Source organism: Salarias fasciatus, chromosome 16 (genome assembly GCF_902148845.1).
Source record: "Salarias fasciatus chromosome 16, fSalaFa1.1, whole genome shotgun sequence".
NCBI classification, from domain to species: Eukaryota; Metazoa; Chordata; class Actinopteri; order Blenniiformes; family Blenniidae; genus Salarias; species Salarias fasciatus.
The window spans coordinates 1,808,915-1,828,625 of record NC_043760.1 but is presented as its reverse complement, the minus strand read 5'-3'; the positions used below and the strand labels follow the sequence as shown (position 1 = coordinate 1,828,625).

Sequence of the window (19,711 nt, the reverse complement as noted above, 5' to 3'; positions counted from 1 at the left end):
AACAATATTTTGAGCAGAATCTGTCCTGAAACGCATCTTTCAGAAATGTACATGTCCGAGATGAAGGCACTAAACACTGCTGATCTGGGCAAAGAGGAGGAAACAAATGTTTTTAGGGCTTCCTGGTTATGAGTCTTAAAGTCCAACAATTCTGCAGAAGAAATATACGACAACAGAATTTCGTCCATCTGGGATCATATGTCTGGAAAATCAAGGAAAGCTCAGTTCTCTTGAGAACGCACTGGAAGAAATCAGACGTGTTTCTGCCTCCTTCCTCCTCCTTTATCCGTCTGGCTCATTAAAGCGTTTCCATTGGTGTTCATTTAGCAGCATCACTCATCTCATCACTGCTGATGAACTCTGGGTTCTCTGGGTAGGGAGGAAAAATCTCAACTTAGAGTTAAATAACCAAGATGGAGATATATGCAGTATCTTTAATATTTTGAAGCACTTCATTAGAAGACATCGTTTAAATTCATTAACTCTGTATTTGCTGAAACTCATCAACTCACATTGGAGGTTTTCTTTTTTTTTTTGGGCAACTTTTTACAGATTGACTTATTTTGATTCATGGAGGTGAATATTTTGTGAAATGGTTTTAGATATTGCATCGTTTCTCTGTATTTGTATATAATAAACTCTGAACACACTGAGTAAAACACCAGCAGCACAGTTTTGAAAACAAGGATTTTTATTTCCATTATAAATCATCTGGGAATTCAAGTGTCAAAGTTTAAGCTTTTCCTTCTTCATAATAAAATCCAGTTCAGCTCCTCAGTGAATAAAAAAACCTCAAAATCACACAATGAAATGAAAACTACAGTGTTTCTGTACAAAAGCGTGACGGACAGATGTCCAGGTTGGACAGTGTGTCTCTGCTTCTCCAGTGTGAGACGACGGTGGCTGCAGCCTCCACCTCCGGGTCCGTCCGAGGACCGAGGCGCTCCCAGAGCGGCGCTCCTCAGAAGCTGCTGCTCTGCCGAGCCAGGATGTAGTCCGACCTCCTCTTCTTCCTCTCCGGTCTGAAGAGGACGAAGAGGAAGACGGAGACCACGGCGAGGAAGCAGCAGGCGGCCGCCGCACCGACCACCGCCCAGGTGAAGGTGGAGTCTGCAAACAGCGGCGGGCGTGAGAACTTCGATTCAAACGTCTGGCGAGACGAAGAACCCGACTCACCCTCCAGGCGCAGGCGCGTGACCACCTCCCGCCTGCCGGCGGCGCTGTGGGCCACGCAGGCCACCTCCACGTCCTGGTCCTCCTCCGAGATCTGAGACACCATCAGCCGCAGCTCCAGCCGGCAGCCGTCAGGCCGGACCGAGACCCTGAACACACACACACACACACACACACACACACACACACACACACACACACACACACACAGATAAAGTGAGTATCTCCTCTCTGCCAGTCCTGTGCTTCCAGAGGGTTCTGGTGGGTTTTGGGTTTCGAGGGTTTTCTTGGTGACCTCTGACCTCCTCCATCCCTGCAGAGCCTTCCTGTCCAGGTAGGAAGTCTCCAGCGATTGGCCGTTCACCAGCCATGTGACCTGTGTGGAGTCGGCCAGCCGGCAGTCCGTCAGCACCACGCAGGACATCTCCAGTCCGGAACCTGAAGGCACCACAGACCCGGTTTAGAGGGGAAACGCGCGGCTCGGGGTTCGGCGGTCGGACCGCTCACCGTGCGGACTCTCCCAGACCGAGCCGTTCAGCGGAGACAGGATCAGCGGCGGCTGCAGGACCGGCGCTGAGACAAAACAGAGAAGAGTCCATTCTCAACAGGAATGTTGAAAAACCGCTTTAAATGAACAGACGAGCAGAACTGACTGTGAACGCTGCTGCTGGGAGGTCCGGGGTCCGCGGTGGCAGGGGGGTCTGTGGGAGGGGTGGCGGCGGTCTCCGGGTCTGATCCTGTTTGAAGCAAACAGCTGATTAATGACGACGCTTCGGCTGTTTTATTAAACTGCAATAATCCAGGAGGGAGTTTTAGTTTCTGCATCTGGACTTGGACCGAGTCACACGGTGAGTTCAGAAGGCGTTACACCTGTTTGGCCACTAGAGGGCGCAGCAGGCTAAAGTATAATCCAGCTTCAATACAGTGAGCATGATGGATTAGGACTACTAATCCTTCAGGGAAACAACGACCATAAGACGGAGTGTGTGCTTTTATAATTGTAGATGTTTGAACAGCAGTGGACTGAACTTCGGTAAGCTCACCGTGACCGTCCCTCTCTGGCCCCCAACACAGAATCAAACCATGATATCCTCACTGTGAGCACGCAGTGCTAACCACTGCACACCATGCCACTCCGAGCTAACATAAGATTTCAGCTTCAGTTATAATGAAAAACCCTTCCTGAGTGTACTGAGTGTACTGAGTGTACTGGACCTTCTGCTGCAGCTGGTTTTTGCCTGCAACTGTCTGAACATGGAATCAAACCAGGTTTTTAAAGATGTGAGATGCAAGGTCTAACCACTGCACACCATGCTGCTCCTGTTGTCCCTGTTAGAGAACCCAAAGTCCAAAAGATCCTGAGAGGCAGTTCAGCTTGCAGCTCTCTGGAAGGACTGGAAGCTGGGATCGAACCGGAGTTTCACGACGTGAGACGTGAGGACGAACCACTACACACCGTGTCAGCACAACACAATTCCGTTTAACAGAGACTCTGAGACTGAGCGGAATAAGACTAGGTTAACTCCGGCATGGACTCAACCCCTTGTTTCTGAGCTGTGATGGAGGCGTGCTCGCCACTGCCCCACAGCTGGGGTGTGTGTGTGTGTGTGTGTGTGTGTGTGTGTGTGTGTGTGTGTGTGTTACCCTCCACGTGCAGCAGGATGACCCTGCTGACGGTGAACTGCCGCTGGCTCACGGTCACCCGCAGCCTGCAGGTGTAGACGCCGGCGTGCGCCGTCCGGACGGCGGGGATCAGCAGCCTGTCTCCGTCCGCCGCGCCGCCCAGCGCCGTGCCGTTGGAGTCCTGCCAGGAGGAGACGGGCCGCGTTAGCCGGGGACGGGGTGGAGGGTTCGATTCCCCGTTAGCCCCTGAACACTGCAGCACTGAGCGAGCAGACCCCGGTCTGATTCCTGAAGTCTCCAAAGACCTGAAGATCCAGTGCAGCTTCACAGAAACTCACCTTCAGCCACTGGAACAGACGTCAGCCCGGTTCAGTCGAAGATTCAGTTGTTCATTCAGTTTTTAGGAATTTTTTGCTATTAAGCTTTTCCTCCATATTTAATAATGAAAGCATAAATCCACAATGAGAGGAAAAAACTGACTGTTCAGTCTGTTCAGTGAATCTGAGTGCTGATTCTGCGTGAGACGATGAATCCTCGTGTCTCCGCTGCGGTCCAGCAGCTTCTGCGGACGCTCACTGAAGTCTTGAAATCAAAACCGTCGACAGTAATAGTTTAAGAAAGTTTGTCAATCTGAGGCAACATTTAAAGTGAAAACATGGATGGTGTCTTTGCGTTTCAGAAAGGTTTGGCGTCTCCATGGCAACGTTTAGAAAACACTCAGCATGTGTGTCAAACTCAAGGCCCGCTGTCCAAATCAGGGACACAAATGAAGCATTTCATCACTACTGGACGTGGCTCAGGGAAAGCTGCACATCGAGCTGTAAGGATTTAATAAAGCAACTGAGCTTTAATACACTTCATTTCTTTATGCATTCAGTGTTTTTGCATTTATCTTGCTGTGAATTGGGGACAAAACTGAAGGAAAATCTTTTCTGCTGTCCGATATCAACATCCCTGAGAAAACTGCTGCACTTTGTCATGCATGCAGTTTCATTTTGGCATTAAAGCTGCTCTTTAAGTGGGACCTATTTTACTTCATGAAGTTCAGTGTTCTGCCTGTTAAACAATTTTCACTTAAAATACCTGACCGAGCAAAATGTTTCACAGAGTGCCACAAGGCTGTTGGAAGTTTAGGATAAACACTGAACCAGTCACTTTCCCCGTCTCGATGCAACTGAGCGTTTCCAGAAAGTGTCGTTTCCATGGTGACGGAGTTTTTTCAAAAACGTTGCACCTTGACAGCCACTGTCAAGTTGTGTTTTCAGGGCTCCGAGCGGCGCCGTGGTGGAACCGGACAGCCAACGCAACCAAGGTTCCTGTTTCCACGTGAAAACGTTGCCTTGCAAACGGGTCCAGTTCAGACTCATTGATGTGTTTAACGTCTCTGTAATTCAGGAGCGTTGAAGAGATTCCATCTGGAGCTTTCTGGGCCGAAAACGGCAACAGAACAACCTTCACTTGTAATCCTTAAGTTTCTCTTTGCTGTAACACCAGCTTTTTAATCTGTATGGTCTTAAAAGACATTCTTTATGAAACTTCATGGTGAATAAAACTTCTGACTGTTACGTCAAGCTCCCCTTGACAGCACGGCATTAAAGCTAACGCTAGTTAGCGAGCTCGCTTCCACGGCAGCGTCACTGATTTCTCACCTTGAGTCTAAATGATGAGTTCCAGTTAAAAACTCGTGTTTTCTTTGAAACCGTTTCACCTTTCTCACTGGTTTGGTCGTCCTGTGGCCCAGTTTCGGCCCCCAGACCTCAGGTTTGACAGCCCTGATTGAATGGGGTTTTTTTGGGTATTCTTAGGAGAAAGTCTGATGTAGTCCTGGAAGGGAACAGGCGAGACGGCGGCTCACCTTGAACCACTGCACGGGCCGGTCCGTCCGGTTGAAGACGCCCAGAGACGGACAGCTGAGTCTCAGAGGGTCTCCGGGAGCGGCGGACACCGGGTAGGACAGCAGCTCCACGTCCACCGACGGAGACGCCAACATGTGCAGCGTGACGCTGCCTCGGACGCAGAAGGTCTCATTTCTGCAGGAAAACATGAAACTCATTCTTACACCGGATTAACTGGCTTTAGACCGAAGGTTTGAAGTCGCTGCTGCAGCAGTGTTCAGGGAACAAACTGAACGTCAGAGTTCAGTAAAATGAAACTGGACGAGGCAATCATCATGCAGATTCTGCCAGAAAGACAAAAATGACAAAAAAAACAGGCCCAACTAATGAAAACTGACACCTGATAGAATACGTTAATAAAAAAGGAAGCTGTATACTCAACACTAAATCTCAAGAGAGAGAAACAACATGAAACTAACCTCAAACAAAACATGAATAAACTGCAGCTTTCTGATCAGAAACTTAAAACACTGAAACACTGAAGACAAACTGGACTGAAGTGGCTCTACTGTACAGAGGTGGCACTACTGACCTTTGACCCCGTGTGGAATCTGACAGGCAGCTGTCACCGTGTGGAAACCTGACTACGATGTCTGATCCGGGTGAGCTTTGGTCCTACCTGTAGGTGCAGGTGTACTCCCCCGAGTCCGAGACCCGAGCCGGGAGGAGCCACAGCTGGTGCCTGTGCTGCTGGACTCGATCCGGGTCCTGCTGGACCTGATCCGGGTCCCGGGGGCCCGGCCCGTCCTGGGGGCTCGGCTCCTCCGTCCGGTTCTCCCTCCTGATGAGGAACCCTGCAGCCGGGGGGGCGATGCTGCGGACCTCCAGAGCTCGGGCGAAGAAGGGGAAGTGGAGGATGACGGCCTCCCCCTCCACCCTGAAGACCTCCACCTCCGGGGTCACCAGGTAGCAGCCGTCTGCCGGAGCAACCGCAGCCAACGTTCACCACACACCGACATCTGGGCCGGCCGAGGCATCGGGCCGATGTTTGAGTTTTGTCACTTGTATCGGTCGATACGCGGATTCGCTGATTTTTTTCTCTGGCATGATTTACAGACAGGCATCCACGGGCAGCTCTGTGCTGCCAGAGGGCCCTGCAGCGCACAGGCAGGCTTAAAAGCACCAAACACTTTCAAAGTATGTCGAGTAAAGTTGAACCAAGCTGTTATGTTTTACTGTTCAATAAATATTTCTTATTTTAAGCTTGAGACTGTAATTTTTCCTGTTGTGTCATTTGTTGAAGCAGCATCAGCCCCAAATATCACCTCAAGAAAACCAGCAGTCCATAATCGGCCATCGGCTCAGGGTGACGGGAAAAAACTGCTATCAGCACCGGTCCTAAAAAATCCATATGGGTCTATCCCAACTAAAAAAAAATATTCTTTTAAATTACTCGTTGAATTCATCTATCTACAGTAACATGAATAACACACAAAAGGGAATAAACCTACAGCAGTTTAAATTTCTCTCTGCCAATATGAATGATAATGCTGACCTTTGACAGGCAGAGCAGGCAACGGCGGTCTTCCACTTGCTCCTCCGATGGAGCCCAGGACCAACAGGAGAACCCAGCAGCTCATGGCGGCGCTCTGCAGAAAGAGTCTGCTGTGAGATCCAGACTTCGGTTCGGACGCGGCCCGGAGCTTCAGCTGCCTCGGTCTGATCAGGACATGCGGGGCGTGAACCTCGATCCCAGGTGAGGGCGGCTCAGAGCGCCGAGGACGTCTGCTTCCATTTAAACTCTTCTGAAGTGTGTAGAACTTCGTCAGAGTTTTCATAATACTCCAGTTTCATCACGCCCCCTCACTCAGACACAGCTAACCTTTCAGGGTTTGGAAACACATGAGTCACGGTGTGTGTGGCCAGAGGTCACTGACATCAGGGGTCACACACTATTTACGCACCGCTCACACACAATCGCCACTGAAGCAACGCAGTGTATTTATAGAGTATTTTATAGGAGTCGGCACAACTCAAAGCCCTCCACAGTTTACAGACAATATTTAAAGGTTCTCACGAAAATAAACTGAAATATAACTATAAAAACACTGAAAGAAAAATATTACAAGCAAGATAAATTACTAGAACAGCAGAAGGGACAGTAAGGTTGACTGTATGTCATTTAAACCGATAACAAATAAAATATGTATAAAAATCTTACGGAGTTTATTTTAATATTTTGAAAATAGAAGGTACAGGTTTGATAAAATATTTTAGTAGAACACAGTAAAATAGAAAATATGATTCATTATAAATATTAAAATCAGATTCCTGTTACAGAATCTGAATTTGATCATGTATGTCCCAATAAATACCTGCCCGAGATACATCAACGTCGTAAAAACTTTAGGCAGTGAGAGACAAAACAAAGGCACTAAAAATAAAAACTGAAGTCATTGTCAGAATTTACTGTCTAATACATTAAAAATCTTACTAAAAATGGTATGAAAATAATGTCAAATTCATCAATTTCAGGAAATGTATTTATTTTTTAAATTTTACACAAGCCTACAGCACAGTGTTGTATATGTTAAAGTGGTTATGTCTGGTTGAATTGAACACACACACACACACACACACACACACACACACACACACACACACACACACACACACACACACACACACACACACACACACACACACACACACACACACACACACACACACACACACACACACACACACACACACACACACACACACACACACACACACACACACACTTCCCTGGGAACAACCGAAATTTCACTTCCTCTTCCTGGTTTGCACACTTTCTCAGCGGCACGCAGCAGCGGTGATCAATCTTTTCCTAAGAGACCCGATGCCTCTCGTGTTTCGGTGAGTCAGCATCCATTCAGAAAAAGCTGGAGGTGTTTCACGGCTGTAAATGAACGCGTTTCCCATGAGTCACGGCACCGAGCGGGAAGCCTGACACGTGGTTCAAGCTGAGGCTTCCCCACTTTCTACAGGCAGTGTGTCTGAACATGTTTGGAAAGGAGGGTGGAATCCCAGCTGTCTGTCATGGAGAGTCGTTTACTAACTGGCCCCCCACGACTTTCATCTGCTGACTTAATCATGAGATTATTTCCATGTCGTACCTCACCTCTTGGCCTTTTTCCCCCCAAAGCTGCTGTGTAGCACAGATATATTGGCTAAATTCCTCCACCAGCACATGGAACCCCACTGCTTTTCTGAGCTCAGTGCTTCAGTCAAACATTATCGAGACAGAAGTCCCAGGTTCCAGCAGATCACATGGACCAGAATGCTAAACCCTCATTTGATCACTCCTGTTTACGTGAAGTCTCATTCTGATGTGTGTGACGTTTGCAGGATTTCATTAAATTATGGTCTGTCGAAAGTATTAGAATGAATCTGTGGATATGGACAGGACATCCTGTCAGATACATATTAGTCATTGTCCAACAAGTCAAGTTATTTTACTCAGAAACAAGGTTCAAATTCAAGGAAATGACTTCTGTTGATCATAACTGAAGTGTGTGGGCTTTTGTGACGTGAGTTGGATTGATGTTTGTAATTAATGTTAGCTGCTAATCTACTTTTATGTAAAATCAGTCTAACGTGTTGGAGTTTGACTAACTACTGCCATAACGTAAATAAAATCTAAAACTCCTGAGTCGAAATGTAATTCTCTTGTATTCAGATACAAGGCAATTCACTTCTTCATTAGGATATAAAGGAAACACACCAAAACAAGGCAATTAAAAAAACCCCACTAGAAGTGATTAAAGATCTTAACACAACAATGAAAGAAAGATAAAAAAGAATGAGGTAAGACTTACTTCACTTATTTAATAAGTGATAAGTATTCAATGGAAAGCCTGACCAGATAACGTAAAGTATGATTTAAAATTCAACAGGAAGTTTGTTCCACAGGTGAGGAGCAGAGGAACTAAAAACTGCTCCACCTCGTTTCTTCTGACTCTGAAGACACTCAGTAAACCTCCTGAGGACCTCCGAGGTCTCCATGTTTCATATTCTACCAGTAAATCTGACATGTGTTCAGGCCTGACACCATTCAAAGCTTCATAGAGCAGAAGTCAGATTCTGAAGTGGATCCGACACTCAGGCAGCCAGAGCAGAGAAGGTTGAAGCTCTGTGAGCTGCTCCACTCGGGGTGTGAACGGCTTCATGTGTAAACAGTTACACAGAATCATAACCATTTAGAATAATAAAATGTGCACGTCATTTTCTGCTGCTAATCGCTCATTCCTCACCAATATACAGTATATTCAGGGTGATCATGTCCATATCTGAAGCTTTCAGGCAACGGTAACCAAGTACAAGCTTACATGTTGCTTCCAGTGCAGTGGTCTGCATACATCAAGATGCACGGGCAGGGTTTCCCCCAGAAAACTTGCTAAGCCTGGTGGGTGGACTGCTAGAGAAGCCCACCGCGTTTATGTTTAAAAAAAAAAAAAATAAAAAAAAAAAAGTCAAGTTGACAGAAATTTTGAAATTATGACTATTTTGTGTTATTGTCAACATTTATGGAACATTACTTAAATGCAGAGTCTTACAAAAAGGCACAATCTTAAAAAAAAGTTTTAACAAAAAATACAATTAAAATAAATAGAAATTGTCTTAAGTTGAATCCTAGTCAATCTTAAAGCGATACTTCAACATTTTGGCAAATTGGCCCATCTCGGGCAATTCGGAGGTCATTTAGAACAGCCTACTTACTTGTTTTGTGAGGGCGATCTGTTGTTTATTCGGCGGTGGGTCTGAGGAGAGCTTCACGGCGGACATAATGGAAGTGGACGGTACAGTTGCTTCCCTCGTCAAACTCATCAAATACACAATCCAACAACCCCAAAACACACTTTGGTGGACACGTTATAATCCGCACATTCACTACGCTGTGAAATATTAATGCAAAATTACGAGATCGAGCGTTTTTTGCGAAGATTGCTAAGACGGAACTACTTACTAAACATGGCGTCTGGGCGTAGTGATCTCAAAAGAAAAAGTAGTTCCCAGTATTTGCTTCAATGTCGTAACGCTACAATATTTGTTGGTGTTTCACAGCGTAGTGAATGTGCGGATTATAACGTGTCCACCAAAGTGTTTTGGGGTTGTTGGATTGTGTATTTGATGAGTTTGACAAGGGAAGCAACTGTACCGTCCACTTCCATTATGTCCGCCGTGAAGCTCTCCTCAGACCCACCGCTGAATAAACAACAGATCGCCCTCAAAAAAAAAGTAAGTAGGCTGTTCTAAATGACCTCCGAATTGCCCTAGATGGGCCAATTTGCCAAAATGTTGAAGTATCGCTTTAAAACAAGCCATTGCTGTTCACATTTAAAGGTAAAATAAATTAACAAAAATAAAGTGCAAACATGATCAAGGTGTAAAAACAGGAAGTGAAGAGGTCTCTGCTGGACTGTGTGACCTCGTCCACTTTTTGAATGAAAAACAGAACAAGAATTATTGAAAAATTATACATTTTTTTACAGTTAATATAGTTAATATTTTAATATAGCACAAAACATGCTCACCGTACTCGGTCTTGCAGCCATCCGCTAAATTTAGGGTCAGCTAACTGTAGTACTGCAGTAAATCATTGACTGTTTGACAGATTTACATATCGCCAGTTGCTACGGTAACACTTGTTGCTGCCATTATGTTCTTTAAGTATTTGTTGTTTATATGGAGTTCACGGCAGTGCATCAGTCCAGCAGTACCTCCTTCAGTCCAGCAGAGACGTGCAGTGCAGTGTGAAGCACGTAGAAGAAGAACGTGTATGAATGAATCCCCCAGACTGATGAAGCAGGTTTTTCTTTCCGCTTCATTAAACAGAAGCGCCGCAGTTCCACCGTTGACAGTGAATCATTTTGGCACTTTTCCACCACCGTATATGGACTATGTGATCTCTACTCCAGAGCGTAGAGCTAAAACTCGGCTTTGTCATGTCAACTTGTTGAAACCTTTCTTCTCTCCAGACACCGGGCTGCAATGGGGGGAAAATCCGTCAGAAGCTCGTCCTCAGTGTGTGGCTTCGGCTCCGGTGGTGGCAGAGCTGGGGGTCGAAGATCCGCCTGAGCCGGATGAGGCTGTGGTGTCTGGGCGATTGAGGAACAGTGAAGTGTTGAAACAGCTGGACACTTCTTTAGCTTATTTGCATCCGCGTAAACGCACTCAGGTTACTGGCTTGATTAGAGAGTTCCTGTGTCTTTTTGGTGACACTCCTTCGTGTACCACCTTGATTGAGCACGACATTGACGTCGGTGATTCGCCACCAATTAAGCAGAGGTTCTACAGGGTACACCCTGAGAAGCGGAGGCAGCTCGAAGCTGAGGTGGGTTATATGGTGAAAAATAAAATCGCAGAGCCGTCGGGCTCTAGCTGGGCCTCGCCATGTATTTTGGTGCCAAAGCCTGATGGCAGTCCACGTTTCTGCACTGACTTCAGAAAGGTCAATGCAGTGTCCAGGCCTGACTCCTTCCCTCTTCCTCGGATGGAGGACTGTGTAGACCAGGTGGGGGGGGCGAGCTATGTGACCAGGCTGGACTTATTGAAAGGTTATTGGCAGGTACCGCTTACAGCGCGGGCAAAGGAGATATCGCCGTTTATTACGCCAAGTGGATTGTACGCGTACAATGTCATGCCTTTTGGGTTGCGGAATGCTCCGGCGACTTTCCAGCGCTTGATGAATCGAGTTGTTGGTGGCCTAGCCGGCTGCGCCGTTTACATTGATGACTTGGTCGTGTACTCGGATACTTGGGAAGAGCACATGTCTCGTGTGCGGGCTGTTTTTGTCCGGTTGGCAGAAGCTCAGCTAACGGTGAATCTAGCAAAGTGTGAGTTTGCTAAGGCCACTGTTGTTTATCTGGGTCGTGTTGTTGGTCAGGGTGCGGTTCGGCCAGTGAGGGCAAAGGTTGAGGCGATAGATAAGTTCCCACAACCCAAAACAAAGAAAGATCTGATGCGGTTCCTCGGGATGGTGGGATACTATCGCTGCTTTTGTTCAAACTTTTCAACTGTTGTGGCACCCCTGACGGACCTGCTGAAAGCTAATGCCAAGTATGTGTGGTCTCCTATGGCTCAGAGAGCTTTCGAGCGGGTAAAGGGCCTACTTTCCAATGCCCCTGTTTTGGCAGCCCCTCAGTGGGACAGGGGGTTTAAGTTGGAGGTTGATGCTAGCCTGGTCGGGGCTGGAGCAGTGTTGCTGCAGGCAGATGACGCAGGGCGTAACCGGCCAGTGTGCTTCTTTTCTAGGAAGTTCAACCGTCACCAGTTGAACTATTCGGTCATCGAGAAGGAGACACTGGCACTCGTGTGGGCCCTGCACCATTTCGACGTCTATGTGGGGGGTGGTCCGGTGGTCGTGTATTCGGACCACAACCCACTCACCTTCCTCAGCAACCTGCAGTCACCGAACCAGCGGTTGATGCGATGGGCCCTTTTCCTCCAATCCTACACGTTGGAAATCAGACACATCAAAGGCCGGGACAATGTCATCGCTGATGCATTGTCCAGGTCCCATGTATGTGAATAGGTGGGTTGGTGAACACTCTGGAGTCCTACTAGGCAACCCAAGAATTGTTTAGTATGTTTTTTTTCCACTGGTTTTTTTTAGGTTCTTGGGATTGGGTTAGTTAGGGCCCCTACTCGGGTCCCTTTTTTGTAGGGGGGGGGTGTTACGACCCAGGGTCGTTGGGAGGTCACAGGGAGTGGTCTGTTGTGCTCTGCTGCTGCTCCTGCCTCTCCCCTCTGCACAGGTGCTCCAGATTACGGTGATTGCTCCATGGAGCAGTATAAAAGCCAGACCGTGCATGTGCTCGGGGTGGTCATTGTCTGGTGGTCGTTGTTTGTGGGTCGTCGTCGCTGCCTGGCTCCTCCACTCGGTGACGTCCTCCTGCAGGGTCCTGCGCCTGCTTGTTGACCGTGGGCTTCGGACCTCCTGATGGCCTCCTCCTGCGGTGTCCTGCTCCCGCTCGTCGGCTGCGGGCTCCTGACCTCCTGACGGCGTCCACCATGCACCTTTGTGTTTGGGCACTGGATCTGTTGTGTACTTTATTTTATTAAATATTCCTTTTACGCACGTTACCCAGTCTCTGTCTCCCTCGTTTTGTTGCGGCTTTGAGCCGGCCGTAACAAACACGAACCATTTTGGATTAAATCCGCTAGTTCGATGTTTCCTATCGTGGCTCACAGAAGGCTGCTCTGACGACGTGCTGACATCCATGCTAACTCGCACCGGTGCGCACAACACCGGCTCCGCCTGCCCCCCGCCCGTATCACCAGATGCCATTAAAAGCTCTATAGCCCCGGTTATTCTCACTCTACACAGACACACTCACATCCTCACACAGCTCAGTATCCATCCTCAAATATGCAGATGACACCACAATAATTGGACTTGTCACTGACAATAATGAAAAACACGCAGCAGGTCACCCAAGCAGTCACTTCTGCCAAACTAACGACCTTCAGCTCAACGCATCAAAAACAGAACTGATCATTGATTTTTCACGCTCACCTACTCTCAAAGCACCATCTCCATCAGCTCTGACATTATCGACATTACACATTCATTTAAATTCCTTGGGACACACATCAATAACTCACTCAAATGTAAGCAGCACTCAGACGAAATTTACAAAAAAGCCAATAAAAGACTATTTTTCCTTAGACAACTCAAGAAATTCAAAGTCAGACACAACATCCTCATTCAGTTTTACACAGCCATCATTGAAAGTATTCTCACCTCTTCTGTAACAGTCTGGCATGGAAATCTGGACCGTCACTCACACACAAAACTCCAACGCATAATCAACAAATCCTCCAAAACCACTGGCCACACTCTCCCATCCAGAGACACACGGTACCCAAGACGCACCGCACAGCGAGCAAGGAAGACCACCTCAGACCACACACACCCTGCTCATCACCTCTTCACACTCATGCCCTCTGGGAGGCGCTGCAGGTCTCTGACAACTAAATCAGTCAGATTTAAAAACAGTTTTTTCCCCACCAGCTATACGGACTTTAAACCAGTCATTGCCTTGATGTAAACGGCTGAATCATCATTTATGTCTATTGAATGTAATGTTCTGTTTGTCGACACTGGAACCGACCCTGTGAGACGTGAGCATTAAGTGCTGTACCGGAAACAAATTCCACCAGCTTTGTTCTGTGGCCATTAATAAATGATTCTGATTCCAATTCTATAGACCGGCTTTGGTATCGCTGTTTTGGTGCAAAAAAAAATAAAAAATAAAACATTTTACAATAAATAAACCAGCGATGTCAAACGTGGCTTTACTCAGTGCAGGATCCTTCACAGTGCACAATATGCAGAAGTTCCACATGTTTCGGCACGGTTCCTCTTTGAGGCCTTACTGGTCAGTAGTTTCTGCTGTAATGTCCAAAACAGGTGGGATCCGAATGCTTGAAGTTCATTATTCATAGTGAGAAACTAAAGAAAAGTTATAACAAAATAAATAAGAGGCCCAAGGATGGAGCCCTGAGGAACCCCACAAGTGACTTTCATTTGCTCAGATTGATGATTACCTGCTGACACAGAAAGGCTCAGACTTGAAGTCTGTTGGTTGACTGTGAAAAAGCAGCACTAAGATCCATCCAGGAACACCAAAAACGAAACTGTGGGTTAGTTCAGCTATTCTTTATTTCAATTGTCTACTTCAACATTCGGTACCGATATTTCTGCTTTTTGACAGTCTTGAGTAGAACTACTGAACAATGTGTAAGCCTGAACAGAGTGTTTTCTAACACACCGACAGAAACAGCCTAAAATCAACACATTACAGAATAATCTTACCAGCATAACATATACATATATATACACATACACATATATATATAAATATATATATAAACATTCCATGTCTGCAAGCAGGATTATGTAAGAAAATCTCACTCTGTCCCCACCGACAGGCTGATTCCAAACAAACACACACACACACACACACACACACACACTCATACTCACAGTGCAGCGATCCCCTCAGTGTGATGGCGATGGCAGGCAGCATGGACTCCCGCTATTAGCTCCAGCTGAGAGTATGTGGTGCGCGTGTGTGTGTGTGTGTGTGTGTGTGTAGGGAGGGGGCTCTGATGTCTTTAATGTTCCCACCCCCCTCTGAGACGGAAATTTCTCAGGTTTCCCAATGTAAGGCAGTGTACAACGCATTCACACAAACACACACACTATTGCAGCTCTTTGGTGTTTTGCTGGTGGATTTCCTGTGGCTCTCCACGATCACCTGACATGTGCACTAATGGCAGGCACCTCTGTTTGCTTTAGCAGAAACACACACTATTAAGAAAAATAACAAGGTACTAGCACTACCAGGACCATGGCTAGTATCTGTAGGACACCTTGGGGAAAGTCCTTGAATCAATAAATATTGAAGATAAAGCTAAACTTTAGTTTAATGGACTTTGTTCTGAAATCACGGACATTTCCATTTACCATTCCTCAAATTTCCTAACCCTACAACAAACGTTATGTGAGTCAAAGCATACAGTTAACAGCTGATTAGTAACCAGCACTAAGAAGAAGCTCCAGTCAACGCTGTGGCGAGGGCAGCCGAGAAGAGACAGAACAGACAGGAAGACGGCTGGGATGCGGTTAAGTCTGCCTTCCCAGTGTCCGCCATTTAGAATTTATAATCCACTTCCACTGAGGCGCGCCACACCAACGTCACCAAGCGGTCACCCTAACGGCGGAATCGGATTAGCTAGACTCAACACCTTTGGTTTTGGTAGCAAAATGCCTGAACAAAGGCCTGGATTTCTTCACTGTTAATCACAATTGCTTTACACCTTCAAGCTTCCAAGAGTTGTTCCACATTCTATGTTTTGCTATAAGACACCAGCACTCCGAGTGGTCACCAACCACAGGGGACTCCTGTCTCCAGGGAACACTACCCCTTGGATGTCAGGGTGTCCCCCTCAGAGGGTTTACTGTAAGTAACTGAAAAGAGGAAGCTTGGAGTTTTAATAGTGGTCAATGAGTCCTTGAAAAGCTGTGGCGAATGTATCACCAATCACATGAGTAAAGGAGTAAGATGTGAGAGGACATTAAACTGGACATTTAAAATAGAATCTGAGTCCATTCAAACAAGAAGAAATGGTGACATTTATAAGTAACTCCAAACAGACTAGTGCAGCATTGCTGTGAGGCTGAAGGCGAGGATCACAAGCATTTATAATATCAGCAAAGTTCACTGAAAGTCAGAATTCTTTTTTTGTCTGAGAACCAAAGCAGGTTCTGAAACACACTAACAAAGTCGGGAATTAACTTGTTGATATCAATCAAAGTGTTTTGTCAAAAAGAAAAGGATCAACTCAAAAAAACTTTTGAAGGAAGTCACATGTTCATGAATTGAGCCATCGTTTGAGTGTTCGGGCAGAAAAGTCCTCATAGCCAAACTGGTAACCTACTCAAAATTATGTTTTCTCTTTTTTTCCCCCAATTAATGGTAAGGACCAGTTCTGAACAGAGCAAACCTAAAATTGCAGAGAATCATCTCCATCAGATGTGTAAATTACAGTGTCATCAGCATATAGAGAGTGAGTCACAAATCCATCCATTAAATGGCCAAGGCTGCTTTCTGTTATGAAGGTAAAAGCTGAATTAAACCAGGGACTTCTGGGAGATGGCGCAGTGCAGCGCATATTGTACACCCTGATCAACAGATAAGATAAGAAACTGAAGTTAATCTGTAATCTTGTCATAGGCATGAATGCACCATTTGTAAATATTGAATGAGTAGTTCTTGAGAAGATTTGTGAACAGACTGGCTCAAGGATGAAGTAAAAGAATGAAAGTCAAAATCAAATTTCTCTGAAACTCATCATCACATAACCATGGTCGGCAGAGGGCCTCATTAAAGGGATTCTCAATGTGTCAAATGCATTTTGACTCAAATTAGACTGACAATCTGATTCAACAACTGATATCATGTCTGTTATGGTTGGTTGTAGATGTGCTTGGTGGTAATTTGGCTCAGGGGGAGTAGGCTGGCTAACGCCGCCTGAATCACAAGTGAGATTCAGGCTGGGAACCACTTGTTCACTTTCTCGGAGGGGAGGAGCAGTTTAAAATGTTTCGCAGCTGTTGATTGGGCGCTGCGCATGTCTGTCAGTCTGGGGCTGCTGAAACCCAGAGCCAATCGTGTCGGTTCTAGCCGCTGACGTAACTGCAGAGCGACAGCAAAACCAGGAAGAGGAAGAAGCATTGCTGTGTTTACTTCTTTCGCCGTGGCGCCGGACGATTATTGCCGTTTGTGTAAAGTAAACATGAGGGAAGTGGACCCCGCGTTTATGCACACTCGACAGACATGTTTGTGTGTGTGTGTGCGTGCAGTAGTGCGCGTCATCGTCTAATTCAGTGGTTCTCAAACTTTTTCTGTCATTCCCCCTTTGGAGGAAGAAAAAATGTCATTCCCCCCACCCCAACAAAATTGTGACAAAATAGTTTAACTTCATTGACATATCAAAATCCTGAATATTCCCTTTACTGTGCATTTTCACAACTAGAAACAGTAATAAAATGTGCACTCACTTTGCAAGAACATTATCAATGAGTTTATAGGCGGACGATCAACACCGCAACTAATCGTCATTTAATTTTTTTCATTTTGAAAACTGACCGGATTCTCTTGCCTTTTCTGTTTCCGACTTCCTGTTTGGTCCGATCTGCTTGATCCAGCTTAACAAATGGCGCTCTCGGCGCTCGCGTGAACGAAGCAGAGCGCGAGCCGCGGCGCCCCCCTGCACGTTGTGTGCGGGCAGTCAGATAGGTTAACATGGGAGGGCATCAGAAACTCTGCGCTCGGCGCTTCCGCATCCAGTGAGTTCACCCCGTCGTTCCCCCCTCCTTTCCCCCAGTGACTCGCACCACCCCTGGGGGGCACGCCACACACTGTGAGAAACACTGGTCTAACTGTCCCTCCCCGTCCTGGGATTGGGTCCCAGACTTAGGGACAAATTCTCCTCTTGGTCGCCAGACTGCCCTGCAAATCGAAATGAAATGAGGACGCAGGCAGGATGCGAATTCCCAGGCCACAGGGGGAGTTAGGGATCCTCAAAGTTGCCCATTCTTGAGTGTATTTCAAAAGTGACACTCTGAAAGGACGGAAGTTCTGTGCTCGCAGGTACGGCATGCTATGACAGCATATCAGAAACTCGCATTAAATCACTGCATGCAGTACTGTATCAGGCATGTATGCAGACAGAGTACAGAGATGAAGATTGTGAAATCCAAGAAAAGGAACATAAACATGCATCAGCAGCCACGAGAAATACCAATGCAATGCAAACACCAACGCAATAAAGGAAGAGCTGGGCACACACACGCAAGCCAAACTTACAAACAAAACAAAAAAAAAAAAAGTGCTGATAACAATTGCTGACCCACATTTATATTCTTGTAACAACAACTTGTCATACTGGTAAATTGTGACAACCACTCCAGCTTCATCACAAGTACTTCCCAAGTCTGATCATATGATCTAAAGAATGGACGACCCACAGTTAATCAGAGGTTATGCTGATGCTCCACAATAAGTGGGACAAAGAGCAAAACAGACAAAAGTTTCCCCTCTAGTGCCACACAGTCAACCCACAGTTCGCTCACTACTGAATGAAATCACTTACACAGTGCACCATTACATGCAAATAACAGCATGCAAAAACTGAAAAGTGACAGCAGAGCACCTCAAGTCTGGCTGCAGTAACACAACCAAGTAGGAGAAGGATAAAATAAAGTCCTACCTTTAGTCGTCATACAGCAACGCCAAGTTGTTCTCGTGCAGGTCCAACGCTGCACAGCTAACTCAAAGTGTGCATCAAATCCCTTGTACACTGTACTACTGCATGCACTAGCAATAGCATTGTCACCATCATGGAGCAAAGCAACAGAGACATAGCTGCACCTCAAGGCTGGATGCATTAACAAAACCACACATGAGAAGAATGAAATGAGGTGCTACCTTTCACAGTCACGCAGCGGTTCTGAGTTTCTTGCAGGTCCAGCACCACTCCGATAAAGTATGCACAGTGATGTACGGAATCACTGGCATATTTTACTATGACATAGACAACGAATTGTATGCAAGCTCTGTAGGGTAACAGCAGAAACACAGCTGCACCTCAAGGCTGGGTGCACAAACAAAACCAACACAATAAAGTCCCAACTTTTAGAGTAAAGAATGGAGCTGTGAGTTACTCTGCTGCTAGGCCAATGCCACACAGATAACCCATAATGTGCACACTCATGAAATCATCTGCACATTGTTCCATCATATGCACAAACATTGAAGAGAAACAGCACAAAGACCCCTGCACCTCAAGGCTGGGTGCATCAACAACAAGCATGAGAAGACTGAAGTTACAATGTGCTGTTTTTTATAGTCCTACAACAGCTCAGAATTCATTCCTTACTGGTCCAATGCTGCACGGTTCACCCAAACTGTGCACACTCATGCATAAAATCCTCTGCACATCGTGCTATGACATGCAGAAATGAATAGTTTACAAACAAAGAGTAACAGCAGAAAAAGGCTGGGTGCAATAATAAAACCAAGCATGAGAAGAATAAAGTAATGTCCTACCTTTTGGAGTCATGCAGCATTTTGGTGTGACTTCTTGCTGGTCCAACACCGCTCAGATGAAGTATGCACAATCATGTATGCAATCACTTGCACATTGTACCATGACGTACACAAATTAATAGTATGCAATCTCTGCAGAGCAACAGCAGAAACATAGCTGCACCTCAAGGCTGGGTGCATTAACAAAATCACATGTTTAGAATACAATAAAGTCCCAACTGTCAGGAGATAACACAGCTGCAGAAACGATCAATGGCAATGCAAAACTTGAAAAGTGACAGCAGAAAAACATCTGCACCTCAAGGCTGGGTGCATCAAAGTCTATTCTATCAACAAAGATAAGCATGAGAGCAATAAAATAAAGTTCTGCCTTTATCAGTCATGCCACAGCTCAGAATTCATTTCTTGCTGGTC

General features: G+C 46.1%; 1 protein-coding gene across 3 annotated transcripts; it reads right to left on the bottom strand.

The window, feature by feature from the left end:
* Positions 1–685: 685 nt before the first annotated feature.
* On the bottom strand, positions 686–18,561 carry LOC115403820 (interleukin-1 receptor type 2). 3 transcript variants are annotated; one of them, XM_030112830.1, is made up of 10 exons: positions 18,459–18,561; positions 6,187–6,280; positions 5,311–5,608; positions 4,652–4,826; positions 2,818–2,977; positions 1,827–1,910; positions 1,681–1,746; positions 1,476–1,611; positions 1,177–1,322; positions 686–1,110 (listed from the first exon to the last, which is right to left on the bottom strand). In XM_030112830.1, exons 2-10 carry the CDS (start codon positions 6,269–6,271, stop codon positions 962–964), a joined length of 1,299 nt encoding a protein of 432 aa, XP_029968690.1. In that variant the 5' UTR covers positions 6,272–6,280; positions 18,459–18,561; the 3' UTR covers positions 686–961. The 3 variants fall into 3 exon arrangements, with proteins under 3 accessions (XP_029968690.1, XP_029968689.1, XP_029968688.1); XM_030112829.1 differs by lacking the exon at positions 18,459–18,561 and adding an exon at positions 14,668–14,777; XM_030112828.1 differs by lacking the exon at positions 18,459–18,561 and having other exon boundaries at positions 6,187–7,290.
* Positions 18,562–19,711: the final 1,150 nt, after the last annotated feature.

What these genes read in the sequence shown, in the direction of transcription:
- LOC115403820 (XM_030112828.1), bottom strand. Translation starts at nt 6,469, where the DNA reads ATGAAAACTCTGACGAAGTTCTACACACTTCAGAAGAGTTTAAATGGA. An exon ending in GGCCCGTGCAGTGGTTCAAG is followed by an intron (nt 2,978 to 4,651) that starts GTGAGCCGCCGT and finishes TCCTCCTGGCAG; the next exon opens with GACTCCAACGGCACGGCGCT. An exon ending in TCCCAGCAGCAGCGTTCACA is followed by an intron (nt 1,747 to 1,826) that starts GTCAGTTCTGCT and finishes GTTTTGTCTCAG; the next exon opens with CGCCGGTCCTGCAGCCGCCG.